The 21247-nt window shown below is 39.2% G+C and overlaps 1 protein-coding gene across 3 annotated transcripts in view; it reads left to right on the forward strand.

Annotated features, from left to right (window-relative positions):
- LOC122938204 (desmoplakin) overlaps positions 1-20888 on the forward strand; it is a 64453-nt gene extending 43565 nt beyond the window's left edge. The window contains exons 13-24 of one of the 3 annotated variants that reach the window (XM_044293567.1): positions 481-607; positions 691-931; positions 3130-3362; positions 3711-3877; positions 4729-4867; positions 7833-8026; positions 8283-8445; positions 8782-8865; positions 9761-9868; positions 10856-10954; positions 13772-16066; positions 17224-20888. In XM_044293567.1, the coding sequence (XP_044149502.1) occupies positions 481-607; positions 691-931; positions 3130-3362; positions 3711-3877; positions 4729-4867; positions 7833-8026; positions 8283-8445; positions 8782-8865; positions 9761-9868; positions 10856-10954; positions 13772-16066; positions 17224-20403 (7030 nt within the window). In that variant the 3' untranslated portion in view covers positions 20404-20888. The remainder of the gene's footprint in view (positions 1-480; positions 608-690; positions 932-3129; positions 3363-3710; positions 3878-4728; positions 4868-7832; positions 8027-8282; positions 8446-8781; positions 8866-9760; positions 9869-10855; positions 10955-13771; positions 16067-17223) is intronic. The other 2 variants (XM_044293568.1, XM_044293569.1) reach the window with 2 other exon arrangements.
- Positions 20889-21247: the final 359 nt, after the last annotated feature.

Here is a 21247-nt window from a genome sequence, read left to right on the forward strand (position 1 = left end):
CATTTCCTAGGCCAGTGACAACATGTTCATTGCTCAAATGGCCTAGACACAGCTCAGCCCCATTGAAGTGAATGGAGCGGAGCGTAATACCAAGCACAGCCACTGTACAATGTATTGCGCTGTGTTCGGTAAGCACGCAGAAGCCTGCTGCGCTCACAGGAGCTCCGGTGCCTTCTCAAACTGCTGATCGGCAGAGGTCCCGGATGTCGGACCCCCACCAATCAGATACTGATGACCTATTTAGAGTTAAAACCTAAATCTCGGAAAATTCTTTTAAGTGCCAGAGATAGTTTTGGCTTTCTAAGCCTGGCCATGTATGCTCTGATTTGATGGAATTATCTAGTAACTGACCATAAATCCAGCAGTTTATAGCTTCCTCTAGACTAGATATTGAACGCTTGCTACTAAAATTGAAATTCTTCTACTTGTTCCATTCTCTTCAGCAAAAGTATAACATAACTTGTGTTTTAAATACTTCAGAATAGAGCAGTTTTATGAAGCAATTCTGGCTCTCTGGAACCAACTTTACATCAATATGAAGAGCTTGGTGTCATGGCACTACTGCATGATTGACATAGAGAAAATTAGGACCATGACACTTGCTAAGGTAGAAGTTTAAACCACTCATATTCAATTAATACAATATATTTTATTTAAGTATGTTACTAAATCTATAACTTCCTATTACAGCTGAAGACCATGCGCCAAGAAGACTACCAAAAGGTTGTTACCGATTTGGAAATACATTATCAGGAGTTCATGAGAAACAGCCAGGGTTCAAACATGTTCGGTGAAGAAGACAAAAGGAAAATGCACAGTCAGTTTTCTGAAGCGCAGAAACATTATCAGACCCTGGTAGTACAGCTCCCTAGCTACCAAACTAAGGAGACCACGTACATCAAGACAAGACCACCACCACAAATAAACACCTGTAAGTAGATATGTGCTTAACTGCTAATTTTCTAACACAACCTAATCCTTAAGGCTGTATTAGACAGCCAGATAAGGTGGGTGATTGTTGGAAGGGAAGTGTGACTTCCCAGCAACCTCCTGCTCGTTAGAGGAGGACTGTTTCTATTACATGCCGCCATCTCCTCCACAGTATATGGAGGGGTGATCGTTATGCCATTGCTCTGCCCTACATTGAATCATTGTTTGTCGGCAGCAGATCGTGATTAGACACCACGATCTGCCACCGGCGAACAATAATTTTTAAACCTGTTGAAAGATTTGGATTGCCCGATGAACGAAAGTTTGCTCGTTCATTGGGTAATCATCGGCAGTTTTAGACTGCCAGATGATCGCTAATAAGTGTTACTACGAACGCTTGTTAACGATCATCTGATAGACAATCTGTCTAATGCAGCCTACCAAAAGCTTAGGGCCATTGTCATAATGTTGAATCATCAGTATGATTTTGGAGAACAGGGCTAAACCAAAGTGCTTAGACAAAATTAATCAATCATGGAGATAGACACAAAGTGATGACCTCTGTGCATTAAATTCAAGCTGTTATAGACTCTAAAAACAATATACAGTGTTTATTACTGGACTCTAGGGAATATAAATATAGTAATTTAAGGCCTCATGCATGCAACCATTTTCAGGATCCGTATCACATACATAATCGATTCACATTATTATGACCACCAGCTAGTATCCAGAACCACCATGTGCAGCATGGACAGCAGCTAGATGGGATATCTGGAGCCATGCTGACTGCAGTACATCCCACAGCTGCTTGAGAGTGTGTGAGGAAGATCCATTGAGTGAACACGACAATCGAGGTGGTCCCACAGATGCTCAATTGGGTTCAATTCTGGGGAATTAGGGGGCCAGGGTAGTACTTGGAAGTCTTCGTCATGCTCTTCCAAACAATGTTGGACATTTCTACACATGTGACATGTCACATTGTCTTGCTGGAAGATGCCATCCACCCTAGGGATGACAATCGGCATGTATGGGTGTACCTAATCTATATGGATTCATAAATTGGTTGAGTGTACCTGTTCTTTCTATGAGTAGGCTCAGAGAATGCCAAGAAAACATTCCTCAGACCATAAATAACACTGCAACCACCAGCTTGTGTTCTTGCAGCAATGGTTGCAGAGTGTCTGTTCTCTGATGTTTCTTGCTTGACACGCCAACGTCCATCTGTTCAATTAAGCAGAAAATTTAAATCATCAGAGAGGGAAACCCTTTGCCAATCAATGGAGGTCTAATTCCGATACAGCTGTGAAAATTAAAGCTTTTTCTTTCGATGTAACTTTGTTAGCAGAGGTGCAGTGACCATCCATCTGCTTCAGAGCCCCATAGAGCTTTAGCCAAACATCTGGTAGCACCCTGGTTCATTTTGGCAGTGAGTTGCTCCATTGTAGCATGTCGGTCTGCCCTCGTGGACATTCGTAGCGGATGTTCACATTGATGGCAGGTGCTGCTCCGCAGTTTCCATGTCGCTTTTTCACTACGATGCCATTTGTCCATTCACAATACACTTTCGCCACAACAGCTTGCAAACAGTTTACAAACTGTGCCATTTCAGAAATGCTGCCACCATTAGCCTGAAAGCTAATATTCATCCCTTTTTGCAGCTGATAAACTGCCCCTTTTACCCGTGTCCGCAACGAGGGATATGTATACAGATAGCCTATCGCACAAATTATATACCCACCAAGCCAGCTTATGACACGTGACTTCCTTTATGAGCTGCTGACGTTGAAAGTAGGAAGTGTTCATAATAATGTGACTCAACCATGTAGATTTGAAATACAGTGGTAATGCATTTAAGCAGGTGCATGCGAACCTCGACATTTTCATTTAGTGGTATATGCATCATCAGATGATACATCTTCTAAGGGATACAGTTTACTAGTTTGTGCTATATTAAAGGCTGAAAAGCACAATAGTGGTTTTATGCTATTATCTGAGCCTAGTTTCATCCAACTGTATATCTAAATGTTCATGGACCATAGTTGTCCTAAAACTAGGCTAAATAAGTATTTTTGTCAGGTCCCAAATATGTCTTAGTAAAGTTGGTATGTGTATGTACCTCTTAATATTTGGATTTCATGACTATATCAGCATTTTATCGTTCCTTAACATCTTTGTATCTTTATTATTTGCTTTCAGCTGAAAGAGTTGAAGTTGTTACCCAAACTTCTGCCTCAAATGTGAAAGGAGGTAACATTTCTACTACTGTAGTAGACCATGACAGGCTGAAGAACGAGAACTGGTTGTTGCTAGAGCTACAAAAGATCCGCCAGCAACTGGAGATCCATGAGACAAGGCTTCTGCAAAGGAATGTCTACAATGTTGACCAAGAAACCCTCAGAGATTTGTCTTACAGAATAAACGATATAGGGGTATGTCAATATTAATGATGAGTAATTAATTATATGCTTTTATATTGCGCTTAAAGGAGATTTTCCAAGGTAATAATACTAAAGGTCGGAAGTTGGACACCTACCAACTTGATATTGATATCCCATCCTAAGGATAGATCATCGATATTAAAGTCTTGGAAAAACACCTTCAATATCTGGAGTTATGATATTTGTATATGAAAAAAATTAAAATGGTTTGCAAGTTATGGAGGTATTCTCTTGATTCTTATGTATTTTCATGATGACTAGGGCATCCTTACAGTTTTTTATTTTGGTGTTATATGTTATATATAATTCTGGTGTCTTTCCTCTGCCTATATTTGACAGTCTTTGAGAGGAGATGCACAGAACATATCAGCCCAAATTATCAAGATTAAAGAGATGATCCTGAGCTTAAAAGACTCTGACAAGTCATCGTATTTCCAGTCTGAGCTGAATGCACTATTAAAGAAAATGGAGAATATTCAAGGCTTCTCTGCAGACCATTCAGAAAGGTAGAATACAGAATTATTACATTTCAAACTCCATACGCATAACTATGGTGGTTTAATAATTAGTCTTATTACTATATTTATGTTTTATAAGAGATTTCAGCAATCTGCACTGCCATATAAAGCAGCCAAGCAACCTTATGTTTGAAAGATCACCATAAAACAAACCCAGAGTTATACTACATAGCGATTTAATGGACTAGCTTCCTCAAAAGGCCACAAGTAATAACAAGTATGATAATAATACTGCAAAATTCCATTAATTTGGTACTTGATGGTCTGGCAAAGGGAGCATTCCCCTGCCAGATGATTGGGATTTTTTTTATTCTAGTCCAACATTTAAGTCCCATTAAAGGTCCACGTTGGAAGGTCCATGTTTGACGCTATTTGAATTTTACATAGTAACATAGTTTGTAAGGCTGAAAAAAGACATCTGTCCATTCAGTCCCACCTGTTATCCTGCAAGTTGATCCAGAGGAAGGCAAAAAAAAAAACTGTGAGGTAAAAGCCAATTTTCTTCATTTTAGAGGAAAAAAAATTCATTCTCGAATCCAGTTGGCCAATCAGAATAACTCCCTAGTTTAACGACTTCTCCAAAAATCTAATAACTATAGCCTGTAATATTATTACACTCCAGAAATACATCCAGGTCCTTCTAGGTCTTTTATTGAATTCACCATCACCACCTCTTAAGGCAGTTAGCATTATACAGCATATGGGAAATAAACTTATGGAAGAGAACTTCATATTAAACAGCTTCACTTCCAGCCAGAAAATTAGTGTGCAGTCTTCATTCTTTAGACAGGTATCTTCTATTATATGCCTGCTAATTATTTTCATTATGTGCCCTTAAGACTCCAGTCACTGAAAATTCTACTCCAGAGTATTCTTCAGACTGAAGATCTGATAAAGGTTTCTGAAGCTCGATTAACAGAAGAAGAAACCATTTCTCTTGATCCAGCAAAAGTTGAAGCATGTAGAAATGTGCTGAAGGTAAGGAAAATGCCAGAGGGCACACTCAATTGTCTTTAAATGCAAGTCTCCATTTTTCTTTTGTATGTGGGCTCAGATTTAATTGACCTTAAGTGAATGTCCAGCCTTCTTGACCTCTACCAATCTGATAGTAATGACAAGAAATGAATTAACACAGAATGCTGAACATGAAAACAACACTGTATTAAACGGTGGACATTCACTGCAGCTGTGAGCATAGGGTTAAAGCTTTTTTTTGAGCTGAGGATAGGCCATCAATATCAAATCGGTAGAGGTCGGACACCCTTCACCCCCACTGATCAGATGTTCGTTCAAAGTGTAGTGGTTGTCAGGTTACTGCACCTCAGCTCCCATTCACTTCAATGGGAACTGCAGTAACCCAGCACAACCACTACACTTTGAATGGAGCTTTGCTTCCTGGATCCTGTCACCATGAAAACCCATTATAATCTGCAGGCGTCATTTTACAGAGCAGGAAAAGCTGAGTAGATTGATTTATAGTTTTATGGAAAAAGATTCAGTGAAACTTGTATTTAATACATTTAAATTCCTGGTCTTTCTGGACTTTGAAGACAAGGAGACGATCCTATAAGTGACTGACAGCCTTCCCTCTATAGATAAAAAAAGAGAGGGACAGGAGGCAGCTGTGTGTGGAACTGTTTGATAGTTTAAAAACACCAATACACTGATTGTGCTTACCGTCTTGGGTTGTGATGAGTCACAACTCCTATGAATCACTTTAGCTGGTAAATAGCCCGTCCAGTTTGCGGGGGTGTCTGCTGCTGCTGCTGCCCAGGTCCTTCCCCGTTGCCGTGGGATACGGTCACAGGGATATGGTGGACAGTAGGTAGGTTTGGAAGAAATGGACCTTTTGGAACGGCGCTGCTGCAGAAGGAAGTCAGGACAGTAGATAAATAAAAGGATTTTTATTTATGGTTTCGTCTACGCATTTCTGGGGCGGACTGCCCCCTTCATCAGGACAGTGAGCATATGTGTCCTTATATATGCTCTACTAACGATGGATGTGACAGCACTATATTCCAACATACAACACGATCTAGGCATCAGATGTGTAGAAAACGCACTAAAGGAGGACCACACACTCAAATCACCACAGATCTTGTTTCTGCTGGAAGGCCTACTTTTCATCCTAGAAAACATTTTTTATTTATTTACAATGACCGCACATATCGCCAATGCTGGAGGACCGCGATGGGTACGAAAGTGGCACCGGCTTTCGCTAACATTTTTTGTGGCAATTTGAAAAAACACATGTCTACAATAGCCAGAGGAAAGAAATCATCTACTATAAAAGATATATAGATGATGTCTTCATCATCTGGGACGGTACTGAATCCTCAGCATTAGAATTCTGCGAAGAATTAAACAACACAGACTGGGGAATCTCCCTTACCCCAAACTTTAATAAAACCCACATAGACTTCCTAGACATTTCAATCTCCAATACAAACAACACCCTTACAACAAAAACTTTCTTTAAGCAGGTAGACACAAACAGCTATATACACTATAAAAGTTTCCACCATAAAAAATGGCTACAGAACGTTCCATACAGCCAATACAAATGGTTAAGACGCAATTGTACAAACGACGTAGACTTCAAAGAACAAGCGAAAATAATACAAAAACGTTTTATAGACAAGGACTATCCAAAAAAGCTCATTACAAATGCATACAAAAGAAGCATTGGAATTACACAAAAAAATGCCTGACCAGAAAAATGCCCAATAAAGGAGAAACCCAAGTAGAAAGACATCTTAACCTCATTTATATGCTGACACGCATCCAACAACCCTGCCCCACCCTCTTTTTACTCTTCTTGGACTCCTTCTTTACGTACTTTTAGATACAAATCTCTAGCACACCCAAGCCCCCGCCCCTTTTCAATCAACACACTCATGCCCAAAGCCAAGGATCCAGGCTTCATACAACACACAATAAAAACCCGTGGATATATCTCCAAAGAAGGGGAAAAGATCCCCCCCCTTAAAACTCAATTTTTTTCTTCTCTCGATTTTGCTTTTCACCACAATCCCCACCATATATCCAGCCAACCATCCCTTTAGTACTTCCACACACACTGGTTGTGACAACATATAAATAAAATAAAAAATAAAAAATGGTCTCTTAACACACACCTTGTGTGAACATAACAATTGAAAACAACAACAGATTATATAAGCGACATTGGGGTTCCCCATTCTCCTGTCTGCCCCCACAGCCCAAGCAGCAGCAGAACTTTGTTTGCACACACCTTAACATTGTTAGCGTACGTCAGTGCGGGATCCCGAAAAAATTATGCGCTCATGCGACATTCACTCAGCCCAAAGGAGCGCATCTGTCCACAATGCACCGCCCATAAACATCGCGGCCCTAGCAAACTTATCACTATGCGGCAAAGACCCCGCCCAGATAGGACACCAGCCACAAACGTATCATTATGCGGCTAAGACGCTACCCACAAACGCCACCTCAGCAAGGATCGCAGAGTAAACTTCAGGCCGGCATCCAGCACACCTAATGTGGGCGTCACATGCAACGGAGACCACAGCTTAAATTAGATTGGTTGCTCTGGGCAACTCATCCACTTTTACATTACACTAGTTTTGATAAATCCCCTGTGATATATTTTATATGGCTATCTGCCCATCTATGATGGTGCGTCCACCATTATTGCCAATCTCTATATCTTTTTGCATCTACTCAAATTCTTCATGGTGTCCAAACACGGTAGTTCCTTACACTAATGATAACAAAGTGTTTTGCTTATTAGATCTGGAGACTTTACCTCTGGATCAGGCTGGTGATATTGACAGCGTGAACTTTTATTTTAGTTTTTTTTATCCATATGCAGGACCAACCATTCCACATTACCGGTGTGTCCTTTTCTAATATTATACACCCTTTCCTACATAATAACTTTTATAATTTATATATCTTTTAGAACATGAAAGCTGAACTAGAGCATAAGAAACCACAGTTGATATCTCTGGATACAGAGCTGAAGAAAACACTGCAGATAAATGACCGTGTTGCCCAGGCCTATCCATACTGTGAAGTAGACCTCTCCAAATTCGCTGACAAAGCCAATCAACTGACTGAGCGCTGGCACAGGATAGATAAAGAGATTGATGACAGGTAAATGTTTATATAAATAACCTGTGTACAATATGAGAGAAGAGCATAATAATCTGGGAACAGAAGTTTATACGTAGACATTTCATTGTCGTTAGCATGAGAATGAAGAGCTCTAGGACATTGGGTATGGGCCACCTAGTTCCACCATAGGACTGTGGTGACCATAAGAATAATATGGAGAATTAACAGCGATGCATCTCATATACTGAGCAGAGGGCTGTAAATGTATTCATGTCTTGTGTATTCTTTATTTTAGATCTTGGGAGCTTGAGAAGCAAGGAAAACAGCTGAGGAATTATAGAGATATGTATCAGTCCCTGAGCAAGTGGATCAGTGACACCAAACAGAAGCTAGACGTCTTAGAGTCTGCAAAGCTTTCAGATGCCAATACTGTTGCGAGATACCTAAATGAACAAAAGGTGGGTAAACTTACTGGACAAGTAATGCCCCTGCTATAGATGGGAACTAACCAGATATGCTTAACGCCCTTACCCATAGCATCAATGTCAAGCCCTTCATTCTGGTCCTGGTCAGCCTCTGAATTCTGGTTCTACCATTCTGCAAAACTATCCTGTATAATCTGCCTGATGAACTATATTACCTGTCTAAACATGTTTGTTAACAAGTTAATAGTTGCAAGGTTATGTTAAGACCTTCACACTGGTCTGGAAGCACGCTAATTGTCTCTCAGACCAAAATGTAGACACTTTACATATTAATAGTACCAGAATTCAAACTTTTCTTTTGCTTCACAGAATCTGAATGTTGAAATACAAGGCAAAAGAGAAAAGATAGAAGAGGTCATGAAGACTGCAGAACAATGCGCATCATCTATCAAGGTAAGGGTATATGAGACCCACATAACACAGAGGATGTGCCAAGTATTAAAGTTATCTCCAACCCCAGGATGGGAAATAAGTAAGTGATCACTGGGGCCCCACCGATCCTGAGATCATGGGTCCTATGTTCCTATTCTGACAAGCAACAGGCTGAGCATGTGCCCTGCCTCTCCATTCACTCTCTATGGGACTGCCAGAAATAGCCGAGCGCTATACTCTGCTATCTCCAGCAGTCCTATAGACAAGGAATGGATCGGCAGGGCGCATGCTTGGCTTACCGCTATATCAGGATGGGCACATAGGAACCATTCTCAAGATCGTGGGGGTCTCAGCGATCAGACTTTCAGTGATCGGTTATTTATCCCCTATTCCCTATGGGAGTGCTGGAGATGGTGGAGTACATTGCTTGGCTATTTCTGGCGGTCCCATAGAGAGAGAATGGAGCAGCAGGGTGCATGCTCAACCCGCTGCTCCATCAGATCAGGAGAATCGGAACTCTATTTTCAGGGCCGGTGGGAGCCCCAATAGACAGACCCCAAACAATTAGTTATTCCCTATCTTGTGGCTAGGGGATAACTTCTAAATTTGGCACAACCCCTTTAAAGCAGTTTTTTTTTTAATGTTTTATATCTCTTCATTAAAAATTAAAGGGTTTTTCCAGGATCCACATATTGATGGACTACCCTTAGGGTGGGGTCCAAAAACGGGCACCCCCGCCGATCATATGTTCCCAGAAGCCAGAGCAATCACTTGTAACACATTTTCGTTTAAAGTGTAGTAGCCGGGTTACTGTAGCCTAGCTCCCGGTCAAGTAATCTGTGTACAAATATTTCAATATATATTACATAAGAGGGCATTTATACTAATAACAATGTTCTTTCCTGTACTTATTTAGGATTATGAGCTCCAGTTAGCATCATACAGTGCTGGACTGGAAACCTTACTTAACATCCCAATAAAAAGGACCGTGGTACAATCCCCAGCAGTTGTCGTCTTGCAAGAGGTTGGTTGGACATTTTTTAATTCATGCCTGTTGATAAGTTATATATATCATGGTCTCATAACAGTAAATTGGTAGCGCTACAAGTACTGGTTATCAAACCATACAACAGAGACGTTGGTGCTATAGTTACATAGGTTAAAAAAGACACCAGGTCCATCAAGTTCAACCTTTCTCAGATCAATTATACAACATTGATTGTTAGATTAGTTATAACCACCAATAGCTTTTGCTACTAGACAAGCATCTCGCCCCTTTATAAAAGTTAACATAGTATCCGCCTTTACCGCCTCTTGGGGTAGGACATTCCATAGTTTACTCTTCCTGTACTGATGTCTAGATTGCCTTTCCTCCACACGTAACAAATGTCCCCTGGTCCTTTGTAAAGTCTTTTGGTTGAATAAACCATGTGGTGGCAGTTTGTATGACAATACATATATTTATACATGTAAATGAGATCACATCCAAAGTGTCTTTTTTTTTTCCAAGCTGAGCCCCCTTCCATCCTAATGGCTTGTCACCTGTCTCTGAACCCTTTCTGGCTCTCCTATATCCTTTATAGTATGTGTGGCCCAAAACGGAATCCCTTATTTAAATGTGGTCTTAGAAAGGATTTATAACGGGGTAATATCACATTAGGTTATCTCTGTTTATACTCCCTAAAATCGTATTTGCTTTAATAGCTGCTACCTGACATTATGTAGTGCTCCTTGGCTTACATGTAACCAGAGTAACCAAGTCCTTTATAAACAATGGAACATTAAGAAATATATTTTTGGGAAGGCGTGACAACACAATCTGAATGTAATATCATTATTATAATAGCAAATTATGTCATTATGTTATTATATTAGAGAAGCAGCTAATTAGATATGATATAATTGCACATTAGAATGCATATCAACATGTATATATCAGAGATCAGCACTGTTTCATCATGCACTAATTATCTAAGATATAAGATGATAGTCCTGTCATTTATTTCTTCAGGCTTCTGACATCCAAGCACGCTACGTTGCGTTGCTCACTAGAGGAGGTGATTTCTACAGATTTTTGCATGAGATAGCAAACAGCATGGAAGACTTGAAGGTACTTTATTATAAAACACCTCTAAAATGTTAATACTTAATCCAAGCTGACAAGGCTTGTACATAACATTAAAAGCATCTGCAATGTACATAAAGTGGCACTTTAGGCTTATAATTGCCACAAAACATGTAGTGGAATAAAGTGCCTGCTAATGCATGGTATTTGTGCTACGTCAGCAAAGTTATCGTACAGTAATTGTGCATGGAACAGTCTACAGCTATCCATACAATTTAAATCTATGTGAAATTGGTGGGTTCAGAAGATCACCTAAAGGCTCCTTTATACTGATCAACTGAGCAGACGATTGTCAAGAAAGGAGCTTTCTTTCCGAACAGCTGGCTGATCCTCAGTGAAGGTGAAAGATGCATTTACATGCAGTGATCTCCTTCGCAGACATACAGTACTGTGCAGGAGTTTTAAGGTCCATTCACGCGTCCGTAGTGTATTGTGGATCCACAATACCCCCGGCCGACACCCCCATAGAACTGCCTATTCTTGTCCGCAATTGCGGACAACAATAGAACATGTTCTATTTTTTTCGGGAGCCGCGGACCGGAAGATCGGGGCCACGCTCCAGAAATGCGGATGCGGACAGCACACTGTGTACTGTCCGCATCTCTTCCGTCCCCATAGAGAATAAATGGGTCCGGATTCATTCCGCAACGTTGTGGAACGGATCTGGACCCATTCTACGGACGTCTGAATGGACCCTTAGGCAGATGTGGAAAAAATGCTGCAAAGTAAGAATGCCTTCATAAATAAAAGTGTTGTTAATTTATAAAAAATAAGCTATTAACATGCAAAGTGAATGAACAAAAGAGAAATCAAATCAATATTTGGTATAAACACCTTCAAAACAGCATCACTTCTTCTAGGTACACTTGCACACAGTTTTTGAAGGAACTCTGCAGGGAGGCTGATCCAAACATCTTGGAGAACTAACTACAGATCTTCTGTGGATGCAGGCTTGCTCAAGTCTCTTCATGTAATTGCAGACAGACTTGATGATGTTGAGATCAGAGCTCTGTGGCCCCCATATCATTACTTCTAGGACGCCCTGTTTTCATTTACATTAAAGATAGTTCTTAATGAAATTGGCTGCATGTTTGGGAGTCGCTGTCCTGCTGCAGAATAAAGTTGGAGCTAATTAAATGCCTCCCTGATGGTAATATATGATAGATAAGTATCTGTCTATATTTCTGAGTGTTGAGGACACCATTAATCCTGACCAAATCTCCATGTCTATTTACTGAAAAAAGTGCAGCAGAAGAAAGACACATCATGCTTACTTCCCTTCAAAATTGGAAGATGTCCAGCAGTGCCATCAGCTCAGAACTGGCAGAAACCAGTGGGACCCAGGAACACCCATCTACTGTTTGGAGCAGATGCTCTGGACTGATGAGTCAATATTTGAAGTATTTGGCTGTAATAGAAGCCAGTTTGTGTGTTGAAGGGCTAGAGAGCAGGCCAGTAATTGGTAATTTGCAGGCAACAGTGAAGCATAGTGGAGGCACCATACATTTCAGTTAATAGATTTGGGTATTTGGTCAGATTTATTCCACTGCTCGGACCCGCACCTATAATGAGAAAGGGGCGGAGAGAGCTGTGTCTGGAGGACCCCAGATTTCCCGGGGTCCGTCCACCACCATGTGCTGCTCCCATAGAAGTGAATGGGAGCGTACCGCACAAGCGCGGCCCAGGCTCCCATTCATTTCTATGGGGCCGATGGAAATAGACGAGCCAGTGCTCGGCTATTTTCGGCGGCCCCATAGAAATGAATGGAGGGCGGCTGCGCATGCGCAGTGCGCCCTCCTCCACTTGCGGGCCCCGTTCTCGATATAGGTGCGGGTCTCAGTGGTGGGACCCGCACCTATCAGACAATGGGGGTATATCCTAGCGATATGCCCCCATTGTATGAGATGCAAATACACCTTTAAGAACTATATTAAGTGTAAAGAAGAACATGGAGTCTTGGAGGTGATGATATGGCCCCCACAGAGCCCTGTTCTCAACATCAAGTCGGTTTGGGATTACATGAAGAGAAAGAAGGACATGAGCAAGCCTACATCCACAGAAGATCTGCGATTAGTTCTCCAAGATGTTTGGAACAACCTCCTTGCCAAGGTCCTTAAAAACCATGTGCAAGTGTGCCAAGAATAATTGATTCTGTTTTGAAGGCACAGGGTAACACCACATATTGAACTGATTTTAGATTTCTCTTTTGTTCATTCACTTTGCATTTTGTGAATTGATAAAATAAACTAATTACCTTTCTATTTTTAAAAGCATTCTTACTTTGCAGCATTTTTCCACACCTACCTAAAACATTTGCACAGTACTGTACATAATAGGGATTTGCTTAACTGTATTTCATGAATCTCATCAGTTGAGAAAATATTTTAGTTTACCCATAAAGTCTAACATAGATTATTCTAATTCTATGATAATTCGTAAAACAGATTATCATAACATCTCACTCAATTACTCAATTGTTCTTATAGCAATATGTAAATATGTAAAGATCAGTCACCCACATATAATCTAATAGACACTGGGCTTTATGTTGGTGAGTCCCCATCTTCATATCTTGAACTTTTCCAAAATTCTTGTTGTAGAGAACCAGCATAATAAGGAATGCAGCTGATGCTTAATCTAGTAGATATTTTCAGAGTGGGGAGACCCTTAAAAGCCCGTTTACAGGTTTTCATGTATTATTCATTAACACACTGAAGTACTGACATAATGGAATAATTTAAGTGCACAAATATAATAGGATTATAAAATAAAATTGTGACAAATATTTGTATTTTTCAACAGATGAAAAACACTAGGATTGAGCTACTTGAGGAGGAACTGCGCCTTGCTAGAGATGCAAACTCAGATAATTCCCAGAAAAACAAGTTTCTTGATCAGAATCTTCAAAAGTATCAGATAGAATGCTCTGAGTACAAATCAAGATACCTTCTTCTGGAAGATATGAAGAGGAAGGCAGAAATGGAAGGGTCTACTGCAAAACAGAACCTTGAAAAAAGTTACAGTCAGATAAATGAGCTTAATGAAAAGATAACCAGGCTCACATATGAGATAGATGATGAGAAAAGGAGGAGAAAAGCACTGGAGGACAGATGTGAACTGCAGAAGAATGAATTTGACCAAATTCAGCAAAAGAGGCATAGTGAATTAGAAGGTGTCAACCGCCACAAAATTGAAACTGAGAAGACAGTCAAGGAGAAGGAATATGAGATAGAGAGGCTAAGAGTTCTTCTGCAGGAAGAGGCCCAGAGGAAGCGGGACTATGAGAATGAGCTGTCAAAGGTAAGGAAGCAGTGTAATGATGAGGTCAGTAGTTTGAGGAACAAGTATGAATCTGAAATAAACATTACGAAGACCACAATACAGCAAATAACCGTTCAGAAGGAAGAAGACACATATGAATTACGAGCCCAACTTGAGAAATTCGCCAGAGAAAATAGAGATCTTACCCAAGAAATCACCCGACTTAATGAAAACATTGTCCAAACAAATGAACAGCGCAGAAGGGCAGAAGATGATGCTCTCCAGCAGAAAGCCTCAGGGTCTGAGCTTGCTCAGAGAAAGCAGCATTTAGAAAAGGAATTACAAAAATTAATTACCAGTCATTCAGATGAAATTACAAGATTTAATATATCACTGGAAGAAGCTAGCAGGACTATTCAAGATAGAAACGATGACATTAACAAGTTGAAGTACCAACTTCAGGAGGAAGCTGCACGTCGGAAACAATATGAAAACGAGCTTGTAAAGGTAAGAAACAGTTGTGACGATCAGCTTATAAATTTAAAAAACAAGTATGAGACAGAAATTAATATTACAAAAACCACTATCCATGAACTAAGTATTGAAAAAGAAGACAACATCACTGGCTTAAATCAACAGTTAGATAATCTAACAAGAGAGAAACGAGACTTGTTGTCAGAGGTAAACAGACTAAAGTCCTCTCTAACACAAATGACAAATAATTTTAAAAAAACGGAGGATGATGCTCTCCAGCAGAAGTCATTCACTACAGAGTTGACTCAAAGGAAGCAACAACTAGAGATTGAATTAAGGCAACTTAACATGCGTAGAACTGAGGAGGAGCAAAGAAACAAAAAATCCCTTGATGATGCTGCCAAAACGATCCAGGAACGCAATAAAGAAATTGAAAGGCTGAAAAAAGTTATTGAGGTTGAATTAGACCAAAAGAAAAAACTTGAGGATGAGCATGTTAAGTTACAAAGGGCCCAGTTTGACCTACAGAAATCCAACAACAATGCTACAGAGACCATAAGTAAATTAAAGATCCAGGAGCAAGAATTAATAAGACTTAAATCAGATTATCAGAAACTGTTCACAGAAAAACAAGGGAAAGATAATGAAATTAGCAGACTTCAAGTCAATCTGAAAGAGCTGCAGACACAAAAGAATAAACTCGACGAAGAGATAAACAGGCAAAAAAGAATTACTACAGACGAGTATGCAAAAAATAAAAAGTTTGAAGAAGAGTTGGAGGCTCTTAGAAGAACTAATAGTGAACAACTGAAAAAGATCACAACTCTAACACAACAAGTAGAGCAAATTACAATCATTAAACGACAAACTGAAGAAGACTTAAGGCAACAGAGAGAGTCTTTAGATGGTCAACTCAGAGACCAGCAAAGAAACATTGATGAGCTGAGTAAACTTGTAGTTGAGGTGGAAAGTCTACGTCGGCAGCTACACGTAGAGCAGGAAAACCTACGGCAGGCTCATATAAGAAATGAGCACCTGCAGAAAACCATTGAAGAGAGAAACCGAAGCCTAAATGAGAGTAAAATAGAGATAGAAAGGCTGCAGTCAATAACAGAAAATCTGACTAAAGAGCACCTGAGGCTGGAAGAAGAGCTGCGCTATGTTAGACTAGAATATGAGGAAGTCAAGAAATGTAAAGATGAAGTAGATGGTGAAAAAAATGCAACTATTACAGAACTAAAGAACCAGCTGCAAATCAGCAACAAGCGATCACTGGAACTACAGGGCCTAATAAATGAATTGCAGAAAGAGAGGCAAATTTTGAGACAGGAAATTGAAAAATTCCAAAAGCAAGCACTAGAGGTATTCAAATAGTTTCCTTTAATGTGTTTTCTGTCCAGTAATCATTTAATGACCTAACATATGTAATTACTTATAATGCCACTTTATAACTGGATTTATAATTGCCAAAATCTAAGTATTTCTAACTTTAGGCCCCGTCAGGACAGGGGTGCCCTTAAGGTTACCTACTATGCAGAATGCAGGCATAAACGTGTTCTGGAAAGCTCATACACAATGTCCAATTTAAATAGATTTACCTTTAGGATCAATTTTATGTTTATTGTTAATGATAAAATAGCACTTAAATTCTCTATATATAACAATTAACATTAACTGAGTGCAAGATATGCAGTCAATAAAAAAAACTAAGTACACAAAGTATTTTAATTAAAAAGAAGTATATTATGCATGGCCAGTTACATTTAGATATATTAACTACTTATCGCATTTGTCTTGTTAACTTTAGGCATGGCAGGCATAAACTATAATATATGCATGTATTTTATTTATATATATATATATATAATTTCTATATATTAAAAAGAACACGCATGGGAAATATACTTCAGTAGAGCAGTTATGTGCACTTATTTGAACTATGGTATTTAGCAACTAATCAAACTGTTTCTGTGACGTCTAATATAACAAAATCAATCTTGTCAATCTTATTAAACGTTTCTCTTTGTATATGTTGTGATTTCATTTGATCTATGGAGTCTTAACAAGCTGTTTTCATGTTTTAATCATATGTATTATCTGTCTCCGATGTCAGTGAATCAGAGACTGTTCTCATTAAATTGTGTCTTTTTGTTTGTAAACAGTTATTTTTTTCTGTTTTGTGTTTTTAAGCTTTTAGACCCATTATAGAAATACATGCTCAAAACTAAATCTACTGTAGCCTGCAATGACCAAACATAGCCTTATTCTTATTCTAAAGTTACATAAATGAAGTCCATTTATAAATCTCAAACATATTATGTGGTATAGGAACGCAGCCAAGTACATAGTTTCTCCTTCATTAAAAAATGGTATGGTTCATTATCATACCATACCTGAATAAAACCAGTAGTGTGTCACATTTTAGACCTTATACTGGTAGCAGTTTAAAATGCTGAGGGTGAAGTAGGCTGATTCTAGCAATAAACATTCTTTTCTTTGTATTTTTGTCTTTGTTGTAGGCCACTAGTAAGATACAGGAAACTAGTTCGAAATGTACTGAAGTAGCTCAAGAAAAAGAGAGCCTTTTAATGAAAATAAAACTTTTGGAACAAGACAGAACAAGGTTACAGCGTCTTGAGGAGGAATTAACCCGTGCAAAGGCAGCATTAGATGCAGAATCACGAAATAAGCAACGCCTGGAAGAGGAGAAACAGCAAATTCGAAATGACCTTAATCAGTGGAAGACACAATACAACCGCAAGGATGAAGATGTAAAGAGAATCGAGAGTGATTGGGAGAGAAGCGAAAGAGAAAAAGTGTCGTACAAAACTGAAATTGAAAGATTGCAGGCAGAGATTAGGTCTATTGAAGAGAGATATAGGAGGAAGATAGAAGAAACTCAACGATTGACTCAGGCAGATTTTGATAATCAACGACTAACTCTTGAAAGGGAGCTGGAGAATCTTAGGAGGCGACCTGTATCTTCAAGTAAGCAGATTCAAACTGATGAAGATATGTCAATTGATCCTTCTAAGTTTGTTTTTGATGGTCTGAGGAAAAAAGTTACAGCACATCAACTTCTGGAATGCCAAATAATCACAAAGTCTACTTATGAAAAATTAATAAAGGGCCAGAGAACAATAGAAGAAATTGCAGCTGAAATTGAACCTTTTTTGAAAGGTGCCGGTGCAATTGCCGGAGTATCTGTAACACCTAAAGAAAAATATTCATTTGTGGAAGCAAAGCGTAAGAAATTGATTTCACCTGAGGGCACGGTAATGCTTCTAGAGGCTCAAGCTGCAACAGGCGGAATAATAGACGTGCAAAGGAATGAAAAGTTATCAGTGGACAATGCTGTAGCTAGGGATCTCATTGATTTCCAAGACAGAGAGGCCATTTATACTGCAGAAAAAGCGGTCACTGGTTTTAAAGATCCTTTTTCAGGAAAAATCGTATCAGTTTCAGAGGCGATCAAGAAAAATTTGATTAGTCGGGAAGTTGGTATACGGCTTTTAGAAGCTCAAGTGGCTGCTGGAGGAATAGTAGACCCAGTAAACAGTGTCTTTGTGCCTATTGAGGTTGCATTATCACGTGGCTTGATTGATCGTGATTTATATAGATCTCTGAATGACCCCAGTGATGATGGAAAGTATTATGTGGAACCAGTCACTAAGAAGAATGTCAGTTATGCACAGCTTAGGCAGAAATGCAGAGTTGAACCTCACACTGGCCTACTTTTGCTTCCAGTAATGAAGAAAAGCCTTTCATTCCAAGGTATAAGACATCAAGTACCTCTGACAGAGTTAGTAGAGTCTGGCATTATTCGTTCTTCTACAGTAGATCAACTAGAATCTGGGCAGATTTCTGTAGAAGAAGTCAGTGAAAGAATTAAAGATTTTCTGCAGGGATCCAGTTGTATTGCTGGTATCTACAATGAGGCTACAAAGGAGAAACTAGGAATCTATGAAGCTATGAAAAAAGGATTGCTTAGACCAGGAACAACACTGGAACTACTGGAGGCACAGGCAGCAACAGGGTTTATAGTGGACCCAGTAAATAATCTAAGACTGACAGTGGAAGAAGCCTACAGAAGAGGACTTGTTGGAATTGAATTCAAAGAAAAACTAGTGTCTGCAGAAAGAGCTGTAACAGGTTACAAAGACCCAGAAACTGGAAATATAATTTCTTTATTTCAGGCTATGAACAAGGAACTTATAGAGAAGGGACATGGTATCCGCTTGCTGGAAGCTCAGATTGCTACTGGTGGAATCATTGATCCAAAAGCAAGCCATCGTTTACCTGTTGATGCTGCATATAAACGTGGATATTTTAATAAAGAACTGAATGAAATCCTTTCAGATCCTAGTGATGACACCAAAGGCTTTTTTGACCCCAACACAGAAGAAAATCTGACATACTTGCAACTAAAAGAAAGATGCATTGTTGATGAGAAAACCAATCTTTGTCTATTGCCTTTAAAAGAAAAGAAAAAGTTGGTTCAGGCATCCCAAAAGAAAACTTCTAGGAAACGTAGAGTGGTAATAGTGGACCCAGATACCAACAGAGAAATGACTGTACTGGAAGCTTATAACAAAGGGCTGATTGATTATGACACCTATCTTGAGCTTTCAGAACAAGAGTGTGAGTGGGAAGAAATAACTACTACAGGTTCAGATGGTTCAACCAGAGTTGTACTTGTTGACCGCAAGACAGGCAATCAATATGATGTCCAAGAAGCAATAGATTTGAACATAATCAGCAAAAGCAACTTTGAACAATACCGTGCTGGTACCTTAAGCCTTACTCAATTTGCAGACATGATTTCCAACAAGAACCTAAGTGATGATGTTTTAGTTACTTCCCGACAAGATTCCTTCTCATCCCTCTCATCTCCCAGATTTCGAACAAGTTCCTGGTCTAAAAGTGGATCGTATTCAGACTCCTTAGAAGAAACTAGTCCTATTGCAGCCATATTTGATACTGAAAATTTAGAAAAAATCTCCATCTCAGAGGGCATCAAGCGTGGTATTGTTGATACAATTACTGGACAGCGTTTACTTGAAGCACAAGCATGCACAGGTGGCATTATCAACCCAACCAGTGGTCAAAAAATTTCTCTTCAAGATGCTGTAGACCAAGCCATAATAGACCATGATATGTCAGCCAGGCTGAAACAAGCTCAGAAAGCATATTCTGGTTTTGATGGAGTTAGAGGGCAGAAAAAATTATCTGCTGCTGAAGCAATGAAAGTGAACTGGCTGCCATATGAAGCTGGACAACGTTTCCTTGAGTTTCAGTATCTAACAGGGGGCCTTATCGATCCAGAAACACAATCCAGAATTACAACAGAAGAAGCTATACGGAAAGGTATCATTGAAGGCCGTGCTGCTCAGAAACTGCGTGACGTCAACAATTACCCCAAAATTCTGACCTGCCCAAAAACTAAACTGAAAATCTCCTACAAAGAAGCAGTTGATCGTTCAATGGTTGAAGATATAACAGGTCTAAGAATGCTGGAAGCAGCTTCAGTGTCTTCTAAAGGAATAAGCAGCCCATACAATGTGTCTTCAGCACCTGGATCCCGTTCAGGATCTCGTTCAGGTTCACGAAGTGGATCCCGACGAGGAAGTTTTGATGGTACCGCCTCTTCATACAGCTTTTCTTTCCAGTCTGCTAGCAGTAGTTCTTTAGTAAACTAATTGGTAGTGGGTTTGACTATCTTATGGGGTAAAACTATGCAGGTTTTTGCCTTAAAAATAACATTTGTTTAAAATAGATGCTTCATATTTTCTTATTTGAAATGTTATAAAATGTGCACTGAAAAAACAAACGTTTTATGTATCTAGCAATGTGTATGGGTAACACATTATTTGTAATGTAGTTTACATTTGCTGTGCTTTTTCTACCAATTCTTATCCAGTTTCGACATTCTTGGTGAATGCTTCCTAGCTACTTCTGCATTTTCTAGTTCTTGCAGTTTGGCTTGAATTTCTGTAATGCAATTCTAAAAGCACGAAAGTGGTTACGGTTCCAGTCTTAGATTTTTATAAAGATTAACTTCCCAGCTTTAATATAGTTCATTTTATGCCATACTTTCATACAACTGTGTGATTTACCAGAGACAGCATTTTATATTCAACTTGCTTGTTTGTTATATTGGCTGGCAATAAAGTTTGAAACATTTCAACTGTTTCGGTTTTTTATGTTGTACTCTAATGATGTTTGGGAGAATGTTTGTTTGATAAAAACACCCCATAATTTCCACAAATAAAATCAAATGCTTACATAATAATAAAGAATATTTCAGTAATTTCACTAATTCCAATGTATTTAATGTCAATCTGAAGATACCAGATATTACCTATTTGCTAATTTCTTTTTTTTAAATTAACCTGTATACTGAGAGCGTGGAAAATCAAATATTTTTTTCACCCCCATACCATCTATCTTCTACATTAACTTAATTGTTCGAACTTGGAATGAGCAAGATGGGTAATAGTTACTCATCATGGTACTGGTGTAAATGCAATTTCCTTATATAAA

This window comes from Bufo gargarizans, chromosome 5 (genome assembly GCF_014858855.1).
Source record: "Bufo gargarizans isolate SCDJY-AF-19 chromosome 5, ASM1485885v1, whole genome shotgun sequence".
Classification (NCBI taxonomy): Eukaryota; Metazoa; Chordata; class Amphibia; order Anura; family Bufonidae; genus Bufo; species Bufo gargarizans.